Consider the following 25,440-nt stretch of genomic DNA (forward strand, 5'->3'; position numbering starts at 1 on the left):
ACTTTTGGAGCCTTGACTGGGTGCTCTGTAGTCGTAAAACTCCGGTAACTGGGTTATGCGGTGCAACTGAACGTGAGCAGTGGCATCAAAGCTCCTTTGATCTCACTTCTCCGTGTGAATCTTTTTGTGAATGAAGGGAAAGATAAAGTGCAAGCTAGATCAATAATGTGCCACATCAGCTGCAGTTTAATCACCTTTTTTTTTTAACAAGATGACTACCCGTTAGCTTTTCAGAAGTAAATGGGAAATGCCATATATTCACACTGTTGCGCTGCAATTAAAATTTGTTTTAACATTAGATCCTTGAGGAAGAAACCTTTGAGTATGTGTGCTTAAGTTAACAGATGCCAAATAAGAAAATAGTACAGAATTGAAATGGGCATGCAGGTTTTTGGACAATTTCCATAATGAATCAGGCCTCTCCTTTTCTAGCCCCATTTTGTGAAAAGGAACAAAACTACTCTCAAAAGGGCAAGTATTTGGGAGCTAATGGAACGAGGGTCATGGTACAGATTACACTCGGTGCATAGTGTGCAGCTCGCTCTCTCCCTCTCCCTCTCCCTCTCCCTCTCCCTCTCCCTCTCCCTCTCTCCCTTTTCCTTTCCTTACTTGCTTATGGGCTCAAGGATGACTGGTTGTCCTTTGGAATCAGAGCTGAGAAGCGAAGAGTCAAACTTCCCATCCTTGCATGCTGTAGTCTCAATGAAAATTGCCACCTCTTTGGTGGGTTGCCTTTTGCAGCCTTCCTAGGTACCCAGATTTCTTGAAAATTCTCATTATATGTTCAGCTCGGCTTTCCTATAAGCATGGGAAGGTGAGGAAGGTGCCTACTATGTGCCTAACAGGTGTTTGTTTTTATTTCTTAAGCACAGTATTTTTCTTTTTAAAGGAATCGGTGTACTAATCGCAGGCATTCAGTAGCCAACCTTCCTGGCTCCCCTTGCTTCAGTTAAAGGTTAGGGTAAAACCATCATGCTGGAGGAGACTCTTGAGAGTCCCATGGACTGCAAGAAGATCAAACCTATCCATTCTTAAGGAAATCAGCCCTGAGTGCTCCCTGGAAGGACAGATCGTGAAGCTGAGGCTCCAATACTTTGGCCACCTCATGAGAAGAGAAGAATCCTTGGAAAAGACCCTGATGTTGGGAAAGATTGAGGGCACTAGGAGAAGGGGACGACAGAGGACAAGATGGTTGGACAGTGTTCTCGAAGCTATGAACATGAGTTTGACCAAACTGCGGGAGGCAGTGCAAGACAGGAGTGCCTGGCGTGCTATGGTCCATGGGGTCACGAAGAGTCGGACATGACTAAACGACTAAACAACAACAAAAACCATCGTGAGGTAACGTTTCCCATGAGGCTTTTTCGGATCAGGAAGCGTGGGCAGGCCTGAGGTTGCCGAGGGCTGGAGAGATGTTTAACAGGAAGAAGTAAAGCCCCACCTGCAGAAATAAAGTAAGCTCAACCACCCACCCACCAAAGTTGTGAGGAAATTCAAAAAAGAGGTAGAAAACTGAAAACTTCAATCAACAGGAGAATAAACATTTTGGTTTGAGCACAGCACTTACTAAAACCACAGGAAGTAAGCCATCAGATTCTTGACACTGTATGCTGCACATCAATCACCAAAGCAAGAAGACAATTACTATTACAAGTGTGTAGTAGTACTACCGTAGTATTATTAAAGAAGCACTGTTGCTTCTCATGTGGAATGGACCTTGGCTTTAAAATATCATTCTTGTTCTTAGTGACTAATGACAGTTGTTTAGATTTTACTCCTATTAACGCCTTCAGTGTCTACCTTTCCTTGTAAACTTGCAAAGTCACTAAGGAGGTAGTAATATCTGGTTCTCATCATGCTTTCTGTGAAATAGAAATGCGGTGGTAATATGTGGCTCTGGTTATGCTTTCTGTGCAAGAGACACAAAATACTGCACAGCCTTCTGCTAAATGTCGTAATAACCCAACCCCATGGCTGTTTACAAAATTCAGTAGGACTTCATTTCAGATACTTGGCACATGGGATTGCAGGCTACATTCTTCAGTTGGATATTAACAGTGTAATCCTTTGCATTTTTATTTGGAAGCAAGTTGTTCTGTATGCAATGGTGTTTGTATCCAGGTGAGTGTCATGGGACTGCATTCTAAAGAATATCACATCTTTACTGTTGAAATATTTGCATATATTTCACATGTGGTTCATAACTTTCTTATCTCTTATTCTGATTTAACCTTTTTTAAAAAAATCTTCTCATTGTCAAAAATAATTGCTGAGGAAATGTACTACAAGTATCTGAGTCAAATCTTTTTGTTGTTGTTCAAACAGGTTTTGTATCTACTGCAGTTTGTTTCATCTTTGTCCCAACTGCTACAGTCTTGCTTGCTAGTAGACACTCGCCTGGTGATGCAAGATGCATTATTGACACCTCTCTTGGCTCATACCTTTGTGGTTCTTTCCATTGGCTGCAAGGATGCCTTAGGTAACTGTGTGATAAGGAGTATGCTACTGAAATGCTTTGAACATGAGATCTGTGATTTGGTAGATCTCAAAAGTTGAGTTATTTTTAATGTTTAGCTCCCTGAAATCTTGTTTCTTATTTTGCTGACAGGCCCTAGAAGCAGGAGTATCATCTCTGTGTGCTATTGGCTGGAAACAGAGATTTTACATGACTGTCATACAGCAAAAAAGGGCTGACCCAGGCCTGATTTCCTCCCAGTTTAGTGTGCTTGTATATAGGGCTGCTTCCCTGTTACAGGGAACAAGCCATGGTCTGATTTAGTGATACTTCCCAACTCAGGAAGTTCATGTTCTTGCTTCAAACAAACCACGAGCTGTAACCATGGTTTGTTCTTGGTTTACTGCTCATTGTTTGTTTGTTTGTTTTATTACAAATTTTAATGATTTTTTTAATGATCAAGCATAAAGTGTTGTCTTCCAGGGGAAATACAGGTGCTAGGTACAGTGGTGCCTCGCAAGACGAATTTAATTCGTTCCGCGAGTCAATTCGTATTAAATTTCAATGCATTCCTATGGGAAACCACGATTTGCAAGATGAATTTTTCGCAAAACGAATTCGTCTTGCGAGTCACCATCAGATCGCAGGATGCATTCGTCTTGCGAAAAATTTGTCTTGCAGGGCATTCGTCTTGCGAGGTACCACTGTATTGTATGCAGTCATCTACATGGCAACAAAATAGACGTGGGAAATCTTTTACGTTACAGATTAAACTCACATCCACAGGGTATATTTCAGTCTAGAGCATTAAGATAATTTCTCCATAGTGGCTGCTGTGACCTAGGCGGTAAGGAGATTACTGCACTATTGTAAATAAATGATATAAACTGAGACCATATGGAGTCATGCCCATCTTTCTCTATTATTCCTCTTATCGCCCTCCAATCTTGAATTAAGTGCTGTATTTTACACATATTGGAGTGAGACAAACCACAAGACTAGGTTCAAACATAAAGCTAAGTCAGATCATGGCTTAGCTTCAAGTAAAACAGGAGTGAAGCAACTGATATTTTCTCACTACACCAGCACTCTTGCTCATTCGTGCTAAACCATATTTTGGCTTAGCTTTGCATGTGAACTAGGCCAACGTCTGAAAGTAGTAATCCCTTCTCACTTTCCTATATGGGCACTGTATAGTAATACTTACTGATCAGAACTATGTGGTATTTTATTTATATGTTTAATTGGCAGGGCGAGAGATAACTGCTGCAGTTCACCAAACTTGGGAAGATTCATTCAGCCTTCTCACTACTCTGTTAAGAAAATGTGGCCATGCCTCTCTGCCATTTGTGACTGCAGCTCTTGCAAAGCATTGGATTCCAGTAATCGGTAAGACCTGTTTTTCAGGTGCCTTGATATCTGCACAGATAATGATAACTTAAGACCATTATATGAAATTTTCAAAGGAATGTGTTTGTTAGAACCACTTTTGCTGGTATTTGATTGCATGCTTGTAAGTTTTTTTATTTGCTTTTGTCTACCACTTTCAGGGCTCAACAGAACTCATTTTCAGCTCATAAAGAGATGAACCTAGGTATTTGTGTGCTTCTATAGTGATTCTAGTCCTTGGTGATAATGGGATGAACTGGCCCAGTGCCATTTCTCCTCCCTTTCCCAAATGAAAAAGGAGGGTAGCACTTCTGTATATTTTAATAATTGTGTAGAGGAAGGATTACTTACAGGTGTAACTTGAACAGGAGTGGCCCTCCAGATATTTTTATGTACAACCGCCATAAGCCATTTTCTTACCCGTTGCCTTGCATATGCTTTTTTGAACCCAGTGCCGTAATATGTAGTTAAATCTATTTATTTCTGTAAATACTGCAACATAAAACACATTATTTTTTTCCTCTTTTTTTGTATTTTAGAAACAATATATGAATGTCTGCAATTCTCCATCAGACACCCTGACCTGTGTGTGGCCTGCTTGCAGTTCCTTGCTGTCCTGTTTTCCGAAGAGGGGAAAAGAGAGCTCAACAGTAAAGAGAACGCTTGCTACCACCCAACAGTGGTTTTCCTTCTAGATGAGGATGAGAGGAGCCGAGATTCTGTGGCGAAACTATGTGAATTAATAATTCAGGTAGAAATTTATAATAATCCAATTTCAGTGTGGTGCATTTAAGGGACTCTATGAAAAGATTCAGCCTGTGAGGCTTATGCAGCGGAGCCTCCAGGGTAGCTTAAAAAGTTGCAGCCCAATTGTGCACCTGCTTACTAGGAAGTAACATCTATTGGTTCAGTGGACTGTGCTCCTAAGTAACTGTAATTGTAAAGACATCAGAATTAATTGTAAAGACACCGTAAGTGCAGGCATTCTGCTTTCTCACAGACATCTGGTTACAGGTAGGTAGCCGTATTGGTCTGGATCGAAGTAAAATAAAAAAATTCCTTCAGTAGCACCTTAAAGACCAACTAAGTTTTTATTTTGGTATGAGCTTTCGTGTGCATGCACACTTCTTCAGATACCAAACATCTGGTTAGATGTCACAGACATCTGGTTAGCCGCTCTGCAAACAGGATGCTGAACTAGATGTGCTGTTATCCTGATCCAGCAGGCTCTTTTTATGTTCTTATGCAGGGGTCGGCAAAGTTTTTGTGGCTTGGGCTGGTTCACGTTCCCGCAGACGCCGCAGTGGGCCGGAGTGCACGCGCGCGCATGCGCAAGCGCTATTCCAGCGTGGAGGAGGTGTGCACAGCTTCCCATTGGCTGCAGGAGCTTCCTGCAGCCAATGGGAAGTCGGCCAGCATCGCAGAAGGCAGTCCCCACTCTGCTCCGCAACGATTTAGCACGGTGCATGGGAGCCGACCGAGCGGGCGGCGGGCCCATAGGCCGGTTAAATGACCCCCATCGGCCGCTTGGCCCATGAGCCTTAGGTTGACGACCCCTGTTCTTATGTATGATTGATATTTGCCATGGTGTCAGCATGTGTGGGGGAAGATAAAGCAAGTAGTAATTTGACTGGAAAAATTGAAAATCTGAGAGGAAGGGAAGGTGATGGAGAAAAGAAGTGCCAGATAGAGTTATGGGTGCTCTTGAAGAAAGGCAGAAGAATAGTGTGAATAGGATTATGGGAGGAGGCAGAACTGGCTCCAGGTTTGAGGTAACCCTCTGGTGGGCCCATGCTTCTTTCTGTGGGCTCTGTGGACTTTCCTAGCTGTGGAAATGTTTGAGGCACCATTGAGCAGCAAGTCCTAACTGTGCTTTTGTTATTGTTGTTTGTTTCCCAAAATTTCCAGAGGAAGGCTTGGCCAAGAGCATTGTGGGAAACTCAAAGGCTGGCTTAGAACTAACCACATGGGGCTACTCTAGTGCTAGACTAGGGGGGGGGGACTAGGGAAGGCATCTGCAATGGGCCCTACCAAGACATTGGGGTTATGGCAGCTGCTTGAGGTGCTGATGGTGGCTCTGATGGTGGCTCTGATAAGAGGGATTGTTAAGAAAGGGAGAAATAAGGGGGGTTGGTGGCAGCCCTCTCTAGGATGAAAACAGTGTTATCGGCTCCTTCCAAAGATGCTTATCAGTTTCACTAAACTTTGTTCGGGACCACATAATTCCTCTATTTTACACACTCTTAAGCATACTTCTCTTACTAAACATAAGTGAAAAAGAAGAACTGAATCCATAAGTGGTTTTTCTATTCTAATTCTGACATGACATGCCCATATATTTGTGGCACATTTTAATATTATATTAAAACACATGACTATTGAGTTCTTCATAAATTACAGTACTGTCCTATATCTACATAGAGTAAATCCCACAATATTCAGTAGGGCATACTGCCAGTAAGTATAGGTTTTCAGCCTAAGTCTGAATCAAGCCCTCAGAATATCTGCTAAAGCTAGGGGTGTGGATGAACATTATTTGGCTTTCAATGTATGTTTATTTTCCTGTTAAATGTAAGTTGAAAATCTCCTTTGTTATCCCGCCCTTTTGCCCCTTTGAAGTGAAATTTTGCTCTGAGACATGGCAGTGTGTTTGCATTAGTTTTAGTTCCCTTAACTGCAATATTCAAGTGGTCTCAAAATATTGAAGCCAGTGTCTTCTAAATTTGATTGCTTTATGGACTCAAGACTCTTGGCATCAGATACAGGATAATCCCATCCCATCTTAGCCACAGTGCTGTTAATGGTATTATAGCTGTCTATATGCACCCTCTTTTCTTTTTCTTTGAGACCTTGGTAAAATATTCTCATGCGTACTGCTGATCGATATCTTTGCAAAAACAATTCCTGAAGTATTTTACTTCTCTATTTCCCTGTGTAAATTCTTTCTTATTTGATTTATTGCCATCAAAATCATGCTCTTAAGCCATGGAATAGCAGTAAAATACGGAAGCACTTCATGCCTTGCTATTCTCAGCTCCCTTTTTTACCAAGTCAATTGCCTATAGTTCTGTTACCCAGTGGATTGGGCTCCTAACCCATTTCTTTTGAGCTTTTTATTCTTGCAGTGAGTTCTTCTGTAGATGATGACTCTACTGAAAATATTACTTCTGCTCAAGTACAGGTCTGAAAAATCTACCAGGCCTTTCCCGTCTAGGACCAAATAGAAGTCGTAAGATAAGCAGATCTTATTTAGGATGTTACATTCATCAACTGGCTAGGGCCTCAAGCCTGTGCCTCTTCCAGTTTCTTTCCATTAACATGACCTGCTTCAGTTTCATTTAAACTGAAACTAAAATAGCTTCCTCTTAAATGACCCATTCAGTGTTTGCTATCTTCAGTCTAACGATGATCCTAATTGTGTTGGAGGAGGAGATTATTTTAAGAGGAATCAATGTTCTTGCGGCAGCAGATCTGGATCCAGTGTATTTTATTGGGAATGCATCTTTTTATTTTCTGTAGGTGCATTGAAATGTACACGTTAAATTGTTTGTCTGCCCTCCCTGCATTCTTCCACTCTGTCGTGTTGCTCTCTTTCTCTGTTTGCATTTCTTAAGTGATAAAATAACGAAATAAGAGCATATCCAGCAAAATGATTTTTTTAAAAAATATTTATTTTATTTACATACATAAAACAGGAGATTTACGCCCTATTATCTCCCTGTGCACCCCCATGCCCCCAATTTTGGCTCTGGAGGGTCAGGAGAAAACACCAGAATTGTTCCAACTAGCAAGCTGATATGCTTGTGCAGACAAAATGCTTGTGATAGTGCAGTAATTTCATCTATAGACTAGCAGGAGGGGGGGGTTTCAGAAGTTTCACTTAAGAACACACACACACACACACACACACACACATATATATTGTATATTTGTTTTTGTTTTTTCCTTTTATCCTATGTCTGACTGTAACACAGTATGCATTGATGATAAGATATAACAGAAAAGCAAATAAAAATAATTTTAAAAAGAACACACTCACATGCATATATAGTTTCAAAAGTGAAACTCATGAAGAAGTATGTATTGTAAAGGAAAGCACAGATGAAAATAGGAACATGAGTGAAAAGAGCTTAAGAGAAAGAGAAAAGCCCTATACAAATGTTCAACCCATAGGCAGGGATCAGACTCGCTCTCCTCTGCCCTCATTCAAGACTTGCCAGTGTTCCTACTGTGTGGATAGAGCTGCCCATGTTGGGCTCCTATGAAAATCTTAAACCATGCAGGTGAACCCCATATGGGGACAAAGTGGTTCCAATACCTCTGTATGCGGATTAAAATTTACACAGGACTAACAATCCTGGTTGGTGGGCCAGGTTTGTACAAATTCCCTCTCCTCCTCCACACAACTTAAAAGAAAATAACAAGTTTATGAAAAGAAAATTGGCTGCATACATTTTACTAGCCCTAAAATGTGGGTTACTGTTATGAGCCCTGGGCTCCCTGGCGTGGACATAATTTTAAAACGAAGTTTTCACTTTTGTCTTTCACTGCCATTTAGTATGTTGTTTGAACTGAACAAATTGTGGTTCATTTTAAATAGTTTGTTAAAACAAGCCTGCTCATAAGAAAAACAGCCCATACATATTTTTAAATAAGAATGAATGAAGACCAACTTGCTTAAAAAGAAGTTGGCTCATTTCAGTTAACCACTGTTAGGATCAACCATAGTTTGTCTGGGTTTTAACAACATGGCAAGCCATGGTTAATCTAAAACAGAAACAAAAGTTTCCCAAGCTCCAGTGGCACAGCTGCAAGGAGTGGGGAGTACATGAGCCTGAGGTTTGCTGCAAGGTGTTCTTGTAATGTTAAACAACATATATTGTATAAAATCTATGCTTTTTCAAAAAGCATCTCATTGTAAGAGACAGCAAGAGACAGGAGTAATAAAGGAACAATCAAGAGGCAAGACTATATGCTGATAAGTGCTGAGGTTTTGAGGACCACCCTTGCTGCCTTGTTTTGCCACAGAATCGCTTTCCTTGGGCACCCTTTGTATCTTGGCTGTTGGATGCTAGGTGTTTTTAAGGTGTCCCTGGAAAACTTGGGTTTTTCCTCTGCTATGTGACCATGTAACTTAGAGCAAACATCACTAGTTCTTCAGCTTCTGTGCCTTGGAACTCACATCTAGTGTTAAAGTTCCCCTTAGTATCCAGTTGGCTAGAGAACTGTGGCTAACCTATCTGCTATGACAGGCATAGGCAAACTCGGCCCTCCAGATGTTTAGGGACTACAACTCCCATCATCCCTAGCTAACAGGACCAGTGGTCAGGGATGATGAGAGTTGTAGTCCCAAAAAATCTGGAGGGCCGAGTTTGCCTATGCCTGTGCTATGACATCTGAGCAGATCAGCCAGACTTGCCCACAGCTGCACTGAGTGGCAGAGCAGGCAGAGATATCAGAGGTCAAAGGGGGGAATTTGAGGGTGGAATGAAAATATAGCCTACCTGGCTGGCAGGCTCTTTGACAGCTTGGTAATAACTCTGTCTCTGTGAAAGAAGTTTCCTGAAAAGGGCAAGTGACACTATTGCAGCGGCTGGATTCACATGCTGCTTTTTAAAAAAGGCATGTAATTTCAGAGAAAGCAGTTAGAGTAGCAAAATCAAAGCAGGCACTGATGTAAGAGCCAGGTATATTGAACAAAGGAGACCAAAGAGGGCCTGAGGTTCAGATCTAGAGAAGGGGAACAATAGTTTGAAATCATCTACGTTGAAGATTTGATAAGTGTCATGACAAAAAGATAACTCATCATCGCCTTTCCACTGACTGGTTATCAGCAGGAATAAAAAGGATGGCCACTTAAAGTAGGAGGAACCTGTCAATCCAGTCACTTCTGTAGAAGTATTGGGCTAATTTGCAGATATTGCCAAGGGGCAAACTAGATGCGGCAGCTGAAGGCCCCAAGTGTTAGGTTGTTAATGAGCTCCTATAAAGAGAGAGGGTACTAAAGACAAGAAGGGGTACTGCAGCTATTTTCCCCAGACCATTTTTCTTTTGGTGCGGACTGTAAGATGGAGAGTATCCCTGGCCAAGAGAGAAGCTGCTGTGGATACGTTCCTGGGGGGAAGTGGGCAGGGAAGGATTCAGTGACACCTTCCTGCCTGACCAATGGATTGGAAGAAGGCCCTCAAATTGTGCCTGATTCCAGACAACACTGAGGACTCCACTATACAGCTGCAAATAAAACATTTTAAGTGTTTTTCAAGTGCAATATACAATGTGACACTAGATGGCAATGGTGAGCATTATGGAAAATTCAATGTATTTTTAAAAACTTTTTTTAAAGCATTTTCAGAATGTTTTTTATATATGTGTGTAGATTCCACCTGAGGCATTTCTCTGGTTTTAATTTCTAGGAATCGAATGTAGAGTCTGTTCTCAATGGTAGTATAGTTTTCCATCCCAAATGAATGGGTTTTTTTTGGGGGGGGGTGTTCCTGTGCTGCCAAGTTTCATTGAGATTTAAATTTTACTATTTTGTACTGAGTGCATTTTATGTGTGATGAAGGACAGTCTAGAAAACCGGTAAGTAAATGTGTAAATGGAATTTGCAGACATTTAACATGCAACTTCCTGCAGGGTATGCTCTCTAAATTTTCCGTGTGGTAACCAGTGTTGCTTTATTGGTAGAGCTATGAAGGAAAATCCTCTCAGGATGTGCTGAAGCGAGTTGCTGCCAGTGCTTTGCTTCCCCTTTTGGCTGTCAGTAAAAGTGCCCAGAAATGTGCTTTGGAAGGTGAGCTCCCTTACTATAACACACACCCTTCTGTGTAGGGAATGCAAAAACAGCCTTACGCATCTTATCTAAAACAAGTGTTCCCAGGTCTACTTTTGGTGACACACAAAAGCAGGATTAGAACTTGCTGGTTATGGGCATTACTAGAGAAATGGCACCACAACAGTTGACTTTCATAAAGACTTATCTGCTCAATTAGTTCTGGTTCAATGACGGATATTTGTAGAAGTTCTGAATTAATGGACGTTAGTGTCTTTTGTGTTTCTGTATGTAAAAAGTCTGTCTAAAACGTATCCATTTTTAAAATTCTAAGTGTTCCTTATCTTCTCCTGGCCCTGAGTAACCTGTTTATAGACACACCATTGCCAAGCAGTGCATTTTGAATGCCCTTGGAATCTATGAGAGCCTCGGAGTAAATCCCTTGTGGAGAACCTTGCATTTAGACAGTACAGTCTAGGTGGGAAAACACAAGGTTGATGTCGGCATGTATTTTAGCACTCTGTTTACTTCAGAAACTCGAAGAACCATTTTAAGGTCTCCCATGGCACCCATGTTAAGGTTCAGGTAGGAAGATCTAGTATTTATTGATGCCGGAGCAACCACAGAGGGTTGCCATTTCTCTTGCTTGCTTGCAAGTGAGCAAATAAGAACAAAAGAAAAGCAGTTATTGGTATTCCTTGTGGGATGGTTCCAAACACATTTTGTTGTTGTTGTTGTTTTGTTGTTCTAGTAATAATATAAAGCGCTTCCATAAATATAAAATAAAAATGTGACTCGTTGGTTACTGATAGAATGTCTGATACAGGGGTCCCCAGACTACGGCCCGGGGGCCGGATGCGGCCCAATTAGCCAGCCAATCCGGCCCGCGACGACCCCCGCCGCCCGCTCTTACGGCGCGCAGCGTGGCAGCGCTCTTCCGGGTTGGGGAAAAAAGCGCCGAAAATCCTTTCTGCGCATGCATATGGGCCTCTCCCGACCCAGAAGAATTTCTGGTGCACTTCCGGGTCGGGGGAGGCCCACGCGCATGCGCACAACGGATTTTCGGCGCTTTTTCCACCCGGGAAGCGCGCCGCCGCGCCAGCAAGTGCCCGTGCGCATGCACACAGGCGCACACTCCCCCGCCCGCCGGCCCGCACAGGCGCGCGCTCCCCCGCCTCCGGCCCGCCGCGCGATCGGCACGGTGGGAACCGGCCCAAACGCCCGTAAGTCTGGGGACCCCTGGTCTGATACTTCCACATTTTGCAAGTACAGTGGTACCGTGGGTTACGAACTTAATTCGTTCTGGGGAATCCATTCTTAACCAGAAACTGTTCTTAACCTGAGACGCGCTTTTGCTAATGGGGCCTTCCGCTGCTGCCATGCCACCGGCACGCAATTTATGTTCTCATCCTGGGGCAAAGTTTGTAACCCAAGGTACTACTTCCGGGTTAGCGGAGTTTGTAACCCGAAGTGTTTGTAACCCAAGGTGTTTGTAACCCGAGTAACCACTTGTATTTGAGTGTAGGCAGGTTTGTTGATAGAGTGCATTGTTCATTACAGCCAACCTAATAGAAACCTGCTTGGAACAGATAAAGCACATTCATGCACAACTGAACCTAGACTTCTTGAGGCCTGGAAAAGCAGTCCCAAGGAAAAAGGTAATTAAAAAAGAAAATTTGCAAAATTGATATTAAAAGTTTGGACTTTCTCCTTCTGATGTTGCAGAGCACAATCCAGTGCATGTCTACACACAAGTAAATCACACTGTGGTAATTGGGGTTTACTCCTGAGTTAAATGTGTTTGGGGCTTAAGAAAGAGTGTGTGGCATAGTGGTTAGTGTGTTGGTCTGGGATCAGAGAATCTTGAGTTCAAATCTACACTCGGTCATGAAGCTTATCTTTAGGTTCCAAGAGAAAGCATCCCTCTTCTCCCAGGCCTTTGGTTAATTAAACAATCTGTGGCCTTTTAAACTGGTGGGGGGAGTTACTGTTTTTGTTTGTTACTCTGTTATGTCTTTTCATGGTTTTATATTGCAAACTGCCCTATGATCCTTGGATGATGGGCGGAATAGAAATTTAATAAATAAAATAGTGCCTTTGTACAGTGAAGGCACTTTATTCAAACTTTTGCCATTGTTTAAAGCCACCATTTTCATCTCTGTTTCTTTCATGTCCATTTCACTCAAAATTCTATTATTGTTTTATCCTTTATCCTTTTCATTGTCTCGCCCTTTTAGCTCCCACCCCATGGCCACTTTTCCCCCCTCCCCAACCCCACCCTGATTTCATGCAAATCCAAGATTGTGATGTGGCACTACAAATCCCCAGTGTGGTCTGCATGATGACATTCTTACATTTTTATTATATGTAAAGAGAAGAGCAAGGGCAGACTTCTGTTGAGCCCTTTTGAAAGTTGCTGTTTGTCTTTTCCCCTACCCAGTTTATCACCTTACTTCCATTCCTTCCCATTGCGCTTTTTGAGAGCAAACCCTTTTATTCCCATCCAGTGAATTTGCTGTGTTTGAAAACGTAGCCTCCATTATGGATTCCATATTGTATCGCTCTTCCTTTATGTTCAGTAGAGCTGAAATGCTGCTTTCTGCATTAGATGAGCTTATTGAAATTCAATACTCTTTTCCACAGACAGTTAGAATGCCAGCATCTTAGAAAGCAAGGTGGTCATGTGCAATTCCAGTGTGGTAAAATAAGTCCAGAAGCAAAAGGTGCTATATATGTCATATACAACAGTTTCTGGTTAGATATTGATGCTAAATCACTTTCTTTATTTCTTTTTGTTCTACTAGGATGATAATAACCTCAGCAAAGAAATAAAGCTTGTCATGCAGCTCCTAAGAAATTGCTTCTTTCGAAGTGAATGCTGCAAAGTAAGAGACGTGGGGGCACATGGAACATTCAGCTGAAAATGTTGGTGGAGGCACCTCTTGCAAGCACTAGCGGGGAACAGAGTTGCTGACAGAAGCTTCTGGAACAATCCTCCTTCTGTCTTTACATCCAGGGGATTCCATTTTCTGGAATTTCAACAAATTCCAATATACCAGTATATGGTGGGGGGGGGGTGATGCTCTTTACTGAATGTAAGTTGCAGTGTGGGCCTTCCCTCCCCCAATAAATCGGCACTTACATTTTCTATTGTGTTTGAGTGTGGTAGGCTCAAAATGGCCTCTACACCGCTCTTGGTCAAATATGCATTCACCAAGTTCCTTAGCCACAAAATGAAACAATATTGTATGCCTTTAAGTACCATATCCCACTGCTTCTATTCATTAGATGTGAGGGTTTTAACTTTTACTCACCATTTCTCTTATGAAAGTAGCTTTTCAGTATTACACTGTCCTCTTGTCTCTGTCCGACAGGCAGCAGCCCTTGGAACTCACCTTATCTCTGTTTTGCACGCTCTGTGGCCGTGGCTTTTAATGGATGACTCACTGATGCAAACAGCTCTGCATTTGCTCTGTGTCTACACGGCAAACTATCCTTTAGGTGGGTGACAAGTCAGACTTTTGTTTACTTGTTTATTTGTACATAAATATGTGTTCCGCCCTTCCAGTGCCTGTATGCTATTCAGGGCAGCTTACGACGCTTCAAAATAAAACAAAAAATGCCACAGAGGCAAGAGCTGCAGATAAAACATCACAGTTAAACGAAACCTCAAGTTCTCTGCAAGGAAAAGCCTGCTGGAATAAAAAATGTCTTCCTCAGCATGTAAAAGACAGAGATGGGTACCCCCATGCCTCCCAGGGCAAAGGGCACATGTTGTTGGTGTGACCACCGGGTATATTTTGTACTAGAACAGTCGCCAGAAAATAATCCAAGCAAAAGCTATTTTTTTGGGGGGGGGGGATTACATACGTAACTACAGTTAACATTTGTTTTGTGTATTATCCTTTACTGTCCCTGTGCTATGCAAGTGAAAGTCCTCTTCAAATTCCCTACTAAACATGACTAGAAAACTAATATAACATGCATGCCTACTTCCTTAAAGGAATAGGTAGATATTGTAGAGTGGAATCAACTAACCCTGTGTGCTAAAAGAACCCAGTGCAAAGCATACCCTCCAACTCCCGGATTGAAAAATCCGGGATCAGCAGTGGCGCGGCACCGGAGGTCGCTTCTACGCATGTCCAGACATGCATGTCCAACTGGGAGCTGCATTCCAAATCCAGGGGATTTACGGGATACAAATCCATTCGGGATAACAACGGGAAAAGGTAACAAAATACGGGGGTTTCCTGCGAAAAATGGGAAACTTGGCAGCTATGGTGCAAAGGCTCCCGCTAGTGCAACAGGCCCTCCCCTTCTCGCCCCCCCCTCCACTTTGGAGGGTTGGGAGAACCCCACAATAGCATGCAGGGAGATTGTTTCATCAGCTAACTTTGGGTCAACTAACTTTTGCTGAGAGTAGACCCATTGAAATTTATGGACCAAATGATCATTAATTTCAGTAGGTCTTACTATCATAGCTGCCAAGTTTTCCCTTTTCTCACGAGGAAGCCTATTCAGCATAAGGGAATTTCCCTTTAAAAAAGGGATAACTTGGCAGCTATGCTTACTATGTGTAAAAGTTAGTTGAATATGGCCCTGTGTTTGTATATAATATGGCTACCCTTTGACATCATTTATTCTTTCTTTCTACCCATTTTCTCCTCTCATAGCAATATTTGTTTGTTTGTTTGTTTGTTTGTTTTAGGAATAGGCACAAAAATAGTAGTACCCGTGTTTCTCCGAAAATAAGACACCGTCTTATATTTATTTTTCCTCAAAAAACACACACTATGGCTTATTTTCAGAGGATGTCTTATTTTTTTCCTCTTCCTCCTGCCGCGGCCGGCATTGCTGCTGCGCCTATCACTATGTCTTATTTTCAGGGTATGGCTTATATTCCTTGAATACTTAAAAATCCTGCTACAGCTTATTTTATGGCCATGTCTTATTTTTTTGGAGAAACGGGGTATATGCACAGTGTGTCTACACAGCACCCATAAGTACATTCTGTTCAACAACCAAATTTTCTGTCAATCACCAATACCTTTGATAAGACTTTTTTGAGATGTCCAGTGACTGAACTTGTATGGAGAGCCAAATAATTTTTGCTAAATTAAATGCCTACACCTAGCATGGCTAGGTTTTACATTACAGGAAATAAGAGTACCACGATTAGGCGTCTGCATAGCTTTGGAATAGGAGGAAACCCAGGCTATGAAAGTTTCAGACATCTATTGTTTTGAGGAGAAGGACAGTGAACTTCATTGCATATAGCAGCATTGACTTTCTAATGTGGATGATGAGTTCATGCGCTCAGTGAATCTGCAGTATATGAATGAGGAACTCTTATCTCCTGTGTTTCAGTTTTCCACATTAACCTATAATTAGTATCTATGAGGTTAATGCTTATATTTCTATTTACAACAACTTTTGTATGAGTATAAATTGAAAGTGTGATTGGGAAGAGTGGAAAATTTGATGCTGATCTCTTGTCATAGAAGGGGAATGCATTTATGTTTAAAAACAGCCTTGCCTTTTATATATTAAATAAACCACGCTATCATAACAATTCAGCAACATACAAAATACAGTAACATCAATTGAAATCTTAAGACACACAGCCTTACATGTCTGTTGTGAATAGATTCTGAAGACTGGTTTCTATGCACATCATTACAGCAGTAGCTCTAATTTCCTGGTAGTCTTATAAAACATTACGTCAATTTAAATTATCTATCTAGACATTGCTATGAAGAGCTGTGCATGTCCAAGGTTCTGCATGCCTGAGGTGGGCTTTAGACTTATGTTATCAAACAACAGCCTTCAGTTTTTCAAACTAAACTGAGAGGACACTCAAACACAGACTGTAATGCAGCAGAGCATATTCAAAGAAAATAATTCAATTCAACTGGGCAGACCATTACCTTAAGCATGCTTGCAGTAGCATTTAGGGTCATGGCCATGGGTAGGAGCCTATGTCTGCAAACCAATTTTTATTCATACATTAAGCCAAATTACATTCCTCAAGGCATATTCTGGGACCTTTCCTGTGCAAAAGTGCACCAGTGTAAAACCATTGCTACTAGAGATGTCTCTGAATTTTATAACTCCTTGGCAACTCAAAATGCTCATCTTAAATATGAGCTGAGTATTGTGACCCTTGGGTTCTTCTCTGGCTTGGATTTTAATTTGCTTAAGAAAAGAACTTCGCTCCAGCTCTATCTTACCCATCTATAAGTCCCCAACTACCCACCAGTTTACTGGTTGTGGGAAGGAGAGATATGGTTCTCTGTGTGTTGTCTTCCCCCTCACACCCTTCCAGGGCTTGATACTGCTGTGGTAGGAAGCCAAGCATCAGGAGCAATTAGGAAATGTAGTTTTCTCAGTTCTCCTGAAATCCAGAGGTACACCAGGGGTCAATTTGGCTGGGAATAACTTGAGAGGCTTTCAGGTTTCAAGGAAAGGGATGCAGAAACTGCTCTGCTTATTCTAAACTGATTTGAGGAGTACTGTGGGGGCAGTTACCAGTTAAAAAGAGAATCTCTTACAAAGCACAGAAGGACCCTTGTGTGGGCAAGAAACCACTAATAGTGAGTTTCAGCATCCTAAATTGTTTGGGTTATAATTAAACAATGTTCATGCTCAAACAGTACAAAAAGTAAGTGGGTGTGATCTCTTTAAGAAGTCTTATTATGTTTTCAATTTATTTGTTGCCTCTCAATGAAGCCTCAAGTGGCTCATCTTTGCAGCTCTTTATTTAACAGGCTTTACGTGATTAGATTTCCAAGATTTGACGGTGGAAAATTATTAATGTCTTTATGTCAAGCGTTTTATGAAGATAAATTATATTTGCCACTAATAAAATTTGTAGATTGCATTAATATATGCTTTATCCAAAATGCACTTAAGATTGGATTGGGCCAACTTTCCACCTAGTCTAAATTATGTTTTCGGCAGTGGCAATGCAGAGGTGTCTCAGGAATACTCACAAACGGCATGAAGACATCACCCACCCACCCACCCACCCCAGTTTGTCCCCAGCACCTGACAACTGCCTCTGGACATTGAGAACATTTAGCTGCCCCAGCATCTGGGATATCCATTCTCTAATGTCTAATCCCATTACTACATATTCTGGCAGTAAATTGTATAATTATGCAATTGTAAAAGCACTTGTTCTCCACCTCCAGTGCTACTTTTGAAAATCAGGATTTGCTCCCTCCACCGTAATACCAAACTTGGGGGATGAGTGCCAAAAGGACTTGGGGCCAATGAAACAGGAGAAGGGAAATATCAGCATGCTGCGGGGAACCCTGCAGGTGGGGGAAGAAACCTTAAGAGGACAAAGTAGCCTGATGAGGACTGATCACGTTTTGCAGCCACAAATTATTGGGAAGAGTGATTTTGGAAACAGTGGGAATGTGATGGAATGCCCTGCTTGCGGGAAGCAGCTGGCTGAATCCCTTGAAACAGGAGGCAAGAACAAACAGCAATGTTGTGCTGAAGGACCATCTTGTAAAAACTGAATACGATTTGTTCTTGGAATCCTGTTAATCTGCTCTGCCGGCCGGCAGGGAGGAGTTGCGGTGGATCACGTGACCGCCCCCTCCCCTCCGGGGGGCGTGAACATTGTTCCACCCCGCCCGGGGGGATCTCGGCCACGTCATCAACGGCCAGCCAATCAGGGCCCTGTTTAAGCTGCTGCGAGAGCTGAGAGGCTCCCTCTTGGTGTGGCATTGGGTGACCTCCTGATGGGGGAGGGGAGGCCTCGCCATTGCCTGCCCCTCCATGCGTAGGTGTATTCCATTAAAGGAATCCGGGGGTGTGGATCTTTTCTGAAGCCCGGGGCAGGGCTAGGGCCGTGCCACGACCCTTCCGGGAACCCAGGGGTGAGCTCGAGTTGGTTTGCATTGACGGGGCTCCCCCTACCGGGGTTTACCCTACCAGACTACCTGCACCATGGGCAGGAGTCAGATATAGCCTGGTCTACTCAATGCCTAAGCCAAATACCGCTCACATTCTGTAACCAATGAAGTTGTGGCCTAAATTTTCCCAATAACATTAACCTTATATCTTGTGTCCTAGTGTTTTATTCCTTCTTGAGGGGGTGGTTGCGGGGTCTTGACACGCAAAACCCACATAGACATCTAGACATTTTAAATATAGTATTATTGGTCCATGGACTGTCTGAATACTTCTAACCTGAAGAAAGTAAATAAAAGCAAATGTGATAGAAACATTGCACAATCACCAGTATTATTCATGAAAACTAAATATCCTATTTGTAATTCTCTATTGTATGGAGGTGTATCTAGATATCTACTTGCATGAACCATTTCTGGTCATTTTAACTGACCCAAATTTAATATACTGTACTTCCTATTGAGAAGAAGCTTGAAGAATAAATTTTCTTCTCTAATCAACTTACAATAATCTTAGTAGAAAGCTGATTAAAAAAAAAGGCTGTATAAATACTTTAATGGTTCATTCATAGGTCTTGGTATGTTGTTTCAAAAATACATATTTCATAAGTAATAATGAAATTGATAAGATTACATTTTTATACAAAAAAAAGGATACATGTATTTATGGAAACTATGTATATGTTTTTCCTGATGGTTAAATGCAACTGTGGTTCCATCTTTGAAGGCTGTGGTTCTCTGTGTTTGGCAAGCAGTGGATTGTCTCCTCTTCAAACAGTCCAACGAACAGCAGCTGGAAACTCCCTAATGCATAGCATTGTGAAGTTGGCTGCCCAAACCCCAGCCGAGAACAGCACAATCCAGCAGATGACCTTTAATCTTCTGGCTAACGCTGTTGTATCTCATGACTGCAAGGGTGTTCTTCAGAAGGTAGGCATACATTTTATTTCTAAACTTCACAAAGAGGTTTAGGTTTTGCACTTGGTTTCGCACTTGGTTTCACTTGGTTTTAAGATGTTAAGACACTTATGTGGTCCGAACCAAGCAAAAAATTGTGAACAGAAGAATGAAGCTTAGGCTGATGAATTGGAGGATCAGTATGGGAAAAGGCATAGCAAACATAGGCTTGGTTCATACATCACATTAAACCATAGTTTGTTTATTTCAAGCTGTGGTTTAAGGTGAAAAAGCAGTATATTAGTGCTCAACATTCCTCAAAAGCCCACATATAGGGATTGTAAGATGATAACGTTATCATCAGCAACAACAAAAAGTTTTGAAAAAAAAGCTCTTTTCTATTATTCATCCATGTAATTTAATTGTTGGTTATGACAATTTGCAAAAAAACAAAACAAAACAACAACACGAACAATACATGATTTTTTTTGCCACAGGACATTATTTATTTATTTTTTTAAAAAAGAAAAGACTTAATAGTATAGGCATAATTTAGTTACTGATTTTGCATATAAGCCTAATTTAAAGACTATGGGTTGTATTCAACTTACTTTGCTCAGAGGCTTAGGAAGGTCAGGTGGCACCTGGTGCGGAAAATTTCTTGCCCCCCCCCCCCGGTTTTGATTCCACCACCACCACCACCCCCGCAAAAATGGTTATTTCATATTTTCTTACAAAGGAATGTGGATTCTGGGCCTCTGATAACAAGTAGGCGACTATGGACGGAAACTTAAATCTACAGGATGGCTTGTGTTTTGGCTTGTGTTACTTTATTTATATTTATTGTTTAAAAATTATTTTAAAAAAACTTGCAAAGTGGTTTACCAAAACAAAAAAAACACCACAGCAGTAAAATCAAGTAAATAGGCGGGTAGTTCCAAAGTGCAGGTGCTGTCACAGCAAATGATGCAGTACAGACATTATGTGGAACCTGTAGTAGTGCTTGAAACTACTGAAGGGGAGGTTTTATTTATTGTGATTTCACCATGCTCTGTATTATATGAAAAGGAAAACATTTATTTCAAAAACAGGACTGCACAGCAGCAATCTAGTCTTTTTTTTTAAAAAAAAAGCCTGCTCCAAAGGTCTTACCTTACTACACTAGGGATTATATAGCTGTATCTGAAATTTCATGCATATCAGTAAATATCTTGACCTTGCTCCACTGAATTGAAATTTCAGCCTTCAAGACATAGGAAAATGGCCATGTAAACAGCTATTTTCGTGGAGGTAAAGATATTAACTGATATGCATGAAATTTCATATATAGCTATATAATCCCTAGTGTAGTAAGGTAAGACCTTTGGAACAGGCTTTTTTTTAAAAAAAATTATGAACTGCCCCAGCAAGGCAAGTAATTGTTCCTTGATAATTTGTCACCCCCTCCCTCCATGATGGCACCTGGGTCGGACTGCCCTCCTTTCCTATGCCCCTGACTTTGGTCAGTGTAGATTGAAATCCATTGAAATTAATGGATTGAAATTAATGGACCCTTATCCTGGAAGATCTTGTTATAGGATTGCTCCCTCATTGCTATATCGTGCACGATGTTCTCCTAGCTGCTGTTTCAACTGCTGTACCCTACTCACCAGTTTTTCTATGTTGCACATCGTAAAGTGAAATAATTAGGATAATATTTGCATACAGCTCCAGTACATTTAGACATTAATTATATGCACTGTCAATATACTTTGTCATGTGTCAACATTGCTTTTTTGTGGAAAGGTGGGCCTCTATCCTTTGATCTTCATTTACATTCTTTGCTGCTTTAAAAAAAAGAGTCAGTATTGTTATCTCAAAAATGAAAAGCATGGGATGTGCCTTTTTCCAGAAATGATTGGCTTGCTTTGATGCAATAATTCTTTTTTGAATAATACAGTAATTTCCTGCTTATGCTTGATGAACGCTGTTGGAAACTATAAAGCACTTAATCATTAGGACAATTCCCTCCCTCATTGCTGAGCTCACGATCTTTACTGCTTCTTAGAGCAAGACAATGAGTGGAACAAGGAAATATAGTCCCTATTCCTTTTGCCCATCAAGCAGAACAGAAATGGGAATTGATTGTGTCCTTCCTTCTGGTCTCAATAATTTGGTTGGCATAGTACAGCATTCCACACTTAAAACTACTTTTGACTTTGTTATTAGTATTATTGCTTGATTTCTAGCAGAAATGTCTAGTTTACAGAATGTCAAATGAAATGCAACAGAATAAATTAAAGAAGCAGAAATACAAAAATGGGTCAGCTGATCAGAAAGTTATTTAAAAAATAATGATTCATATGAAAGCTTGCTGAAGTAACTATGTCTTAAATTAGTATGTACTAATCACCTGCTTAATGACACTTGTCTGCCATGAGGGTTGAGTATAGCTCACATCTGATGGCAATAACGTTTCCAGATTACAATGCATAAACTGGGTTGACTGAACAATGTAGGAAGAGGAGGATTTTATTTATTTATTTTTACTGACTGCATTATTAATATCTTATGAAAACAGCGTTTTAGTTTTGGGCTAGTGTTGAATTTTTCATAATTTCAGGAAGTTTGGGCAAATGGTACGTTCACTCTGTTCTGTTTTGTGTAGGCTGAGGTCATTCACTGAAGCGATGGTCAGGCTGAAGCAATAGATGAAAATATGCTACAATTTGAAGGGTCACTTGGGAGGAAGAGAGCTAATTTATCAAAACTGCAGAACAGTGTTTCTAGATCAAAGGTTCTGGAGAAACAGCTTATTTGAGGGAGGAAATGTGTTTCACAGAAGAACTGTGAAATGGTGTTCTTCAATAATGTGGTATGCTTTTGCCCCTGTCATATTCCAGAGTAACTTTCTGCAGAACTTTTTGTCACTGTCATTGCCAAAAGGAGGAAACAAAAGCCTTGGTCCATTGGCTGTCGCTTGGCTGAAACTCCTCTTGAATTTATCATTTGGAGAAGATGGGCAGCAAATGATTGTGAAGCTGAATGGTAGCTTAGACCAGCTTATAGAGATGACCAAGTACAAACACCGAAGTCATCCATATATGATTCTTCTGATTCTGCACAACACTTGCTTTAATCCAGCCAACAAATCCAAGATACTGGCTAATGGTAGGTACTGATTGTTTTGTTTAGAGTGTTGCCATGATACAGCTATGCTATTTTATGGTAATGGTAAATTGCCATATATATTAACCATAAGATTTTAGATATGATTAAACTCGATTGAGAACTTTGTTTTAATTTAATTTATACAGTTGGTAATGTAAGCATTTTGGAACTCTAGAGCACACTGTTCCAGTCTGTGCAGGGAGTTGGCCAGGGCACTCCTGAAATAAATTTCTCATATGCTGTGGCATGCCAACAAATAATTTATTTAAAGAATGACTAGGCAGGCTCTTGTGATAATATGGACTGTCCTCTACCACAGTCTTTCCCAACCTCCGTTCCCTGGATGTTGTTGGGACTACAACTCCCATCAACCTCAGCCACCATAGTCCAGTGTTCAAGGAGGGGAGGTGGGTGGGTTGTATTTCAATAACATCTGGGGACCCAAGGTTAGGAAAGGCAGTGGTACAGGACAGTCCTTCATATAACTTGGTCCTCAGCTGTTTAGGACTTCACAGATCAGGCATAGGCAAACTCGGCCTTCCAGATGTTTTAGGACTACAACTCCCATCATCCCTAGCTAACAGGATCAGTGGTCAGGGATGATGGGAGTTGTAGTCCCAAAACACCTGGAGGGCTGAGTTTGCCTATGCCTGTCATAGATAGTCACTTTGAATTGTGCCTAGATAGGGGTTAGCATTTTAATGGAAAAAGCATTCTTACGTCACTGCAAATTAGGCCCCAGCTATTTCCTCCCTTTCAATGGATACATAAGAAACCTGCACATATTTTGTGATCATATGGTGTGCATGTGTGTACACACATGTAGTGGACACAACAGCAATGAAACAGAATTTTTATATGTTGCAAGGTTTCTTGTGGGGGGAGGGGGCAACAAAGGAAGCTATGCTACTTTCTAACAGAACTCTTAACAGTTTCGATCTACAATTACCTTCATAAAGCTAAAGGGACCCCTGACCATTAGGTCCAGTCGTGGCCGACTGTGGGGTTACGGCGCTCATCTCGCGTTATTGGCCGAGGGAGCCAGCATACAGCTTCCAGGTCATGTGGCCAGCATGACAAAGCCACTTCTGGCAAACCAGAGCAGTACTTTCATACTTGGAAACCTTTCTTAGGCAATGATTATTCAGCTCCATAATCTGCTTTAAATATAAATTGAACAGAATCCTAATATTCTGAACATGGTGATAATGGAATGCCAAGTGTTTTGAAGACTTTTGGGTCTCCTAACTAATTAGAGTGTCTGCTTTGTAATTAAGATACCTGCAGTTTCTTGGCTTTACATGAAATTTAATTCAGATTTATTTTTACAAAGAACACTTTCTAATGGCAGAAGTCAGGAGTGTTTAGTTGAAAATAAATTATTCTGATGATATAAACCTACTGTACGTACAGTTGTAATATTTACCAGAGAAAAAAAAGAGACAAATTATCCAGGGGAATGAACTGGAGAAGCTGAAATGATGATATAATGTCCTTTTGTTAGGTGCATGTGTGGTCTTTTGTCTTCCTTGTAGATAAAGCCATTGCGCTGCTATCTGACTGTCTAGAAAGTGATAATCCTGTAGCTCGAAGAATGGGAGCATCTGCACTTTGGGCTTTGCTTCACAATTATCAGAAGGTTAGTGTTTTGGTTTTTTGTTGTAAAAAAGACTGGATGTCTCTCTTTTGACATGTATTTACCAAAGCGCTGTAGCTTTTTCTTATGTTTTACATTATATATCTTACCTTTTTATTAGTATGGTCAATAAGACTGTACAGTGGTACCTCTACTTACGAATTTAATGCGTTCTGAACGCACATTCGTAAGTAAAAAAAAAAGTAAGTCGAATCCCATAGGAATGCATTGGGAGAAAAAAATTGTAAGTCGTAGCAACCCTATATAAAAATTCGTAAGTAGAAAAAAAATCCTATCTAAACAGCATCCAAGATGGCGGGCAGAGCTCCATTCGTAAGTAGAAACATTCGTAAGTCGAGTTATTCGTAAGTAGAGGTACCACTGTACATCATTTTTAAAAATGCAAGTTTGCAGCAACATTGGCAGGGCAGGTCTTCATTCATTAATACATGATATTTAGCACCCCCAAGTCAATGACCCCTTTGGATTGCCAATCAACATGCTGCTATAATGAGAGAGGCCACAGTTGGAGAAATTCTTCATTTCTGTGTTTTGCATAAAAGCACAGGATGTAATCTTGACATTTGTTAAATTCCTTATTCCTGTGAAATAACAAGTCTTACACTGGGATTATTTCCATTCAGCCTGTATCCCACTTTCTCTTTTTATTCTACTGCCATATTTACAATCTTTCCCCAAGGGTGCTTATCTTCTGCCTACCAGTTAGCTTCCCAGTGTTTACCCTATCCATCCATCCATCCTTGCCCTGCCAGTACAGTAGAACTACCCTGTTTCCCCGGAAATAAGACATACCCATAAAATAAGCCCTAAGCATTTGTGCAATATAAGCCATACCGCAAAAATAAGACATAGTGATAGGCGCGGTTCTGGAGGGTGCCAAGGAAGAGGAGAGGCTGGACGCGTAATAAAAATAAGACATCCCCTGAAAATAAGCCACAGTGTGTCTTCTTGAGGAAAAATAAATACAAGACAGTGTCTTACTTTCGGGGAAACATGGTAGTGTGTGGGATGCTTTAATCCCAGCCATACTGAAAACTGCCTTCTCACAGAAACTGGTCCTAGGGCCATTTTGTTTCTGACAACTTCTTCCTGAGAAGTTGGAGTCTTTGTGAGTATTCCTTAGCATCATGCACCTTAAGCCATTGGCCCAAGTTTAAGGAAAACCAGGTCAGTGATCTCCAAGAAAGCATCCACT

General features: G+C 41.1%; 1 protein-coding gene across 2 annotated transcripts in view; it reads left to right on the forward strand.

Moving 5' to 3' along the window:
* RTTN (rotatin) overlaps positions 1-25,440 on the forward strand; it is a 110,932-nt gene that overhangs the window by 82,606 nt on the left and 2,886 nt on the right. For both annotated transcript variants that reach the window (XM_035124661.3, XM_060277923.2), the window contains exons 38-47: positions 2,326-2,479; positions 3,707-3,844; positions 4,384-4,595; positions 10,532-10,637; positions 12,177-12,274; positions 13,421-13,501; positions 13,991-14,117; positions 19,269-19,471; positions 22,321-22,588; positions 24,124-24,227. In XM_035124661.3, the coding sequence (XP_034980552.1) occupies positions 2,326-2,479; positions 3,707-3,844; positions 4,384-4,595; positions 10,532-10,637; positions 12,177-12,274; positions 13,421-13,501; positions 13,991-14,117; positions 19,269-19,471; positions 22,321-22,588; positions 24,124-24,227 (1,491 nt within the window). The remainder of the gene's footprint in view (positions 1-2,325; positions 2,480-3,706; positions 3,845-4,383; positions 4,596-10,531; positions 10,638-12,176; positions 12,275-13,420; positions 13,502-13,990; positions 14,118-19,268; positions 19,472-22,320; positions 22,589-24,123; positions 24,228-25,440) is intronic.

The sequence above is a fragment of the Zootoca vivipara genome, chromosome 8 (genome assembly GCF_965207765.1).
Source record: "Zootoca vivipara chromosome 8, rZooViv2.hap1.1, whole genome shotgun sequence".
NCBI lineage: Eukaryota > Metazoa > Chordata > Lepidosauria > Squamata > Lacertidae > Zootoca > Zootoca vivipara.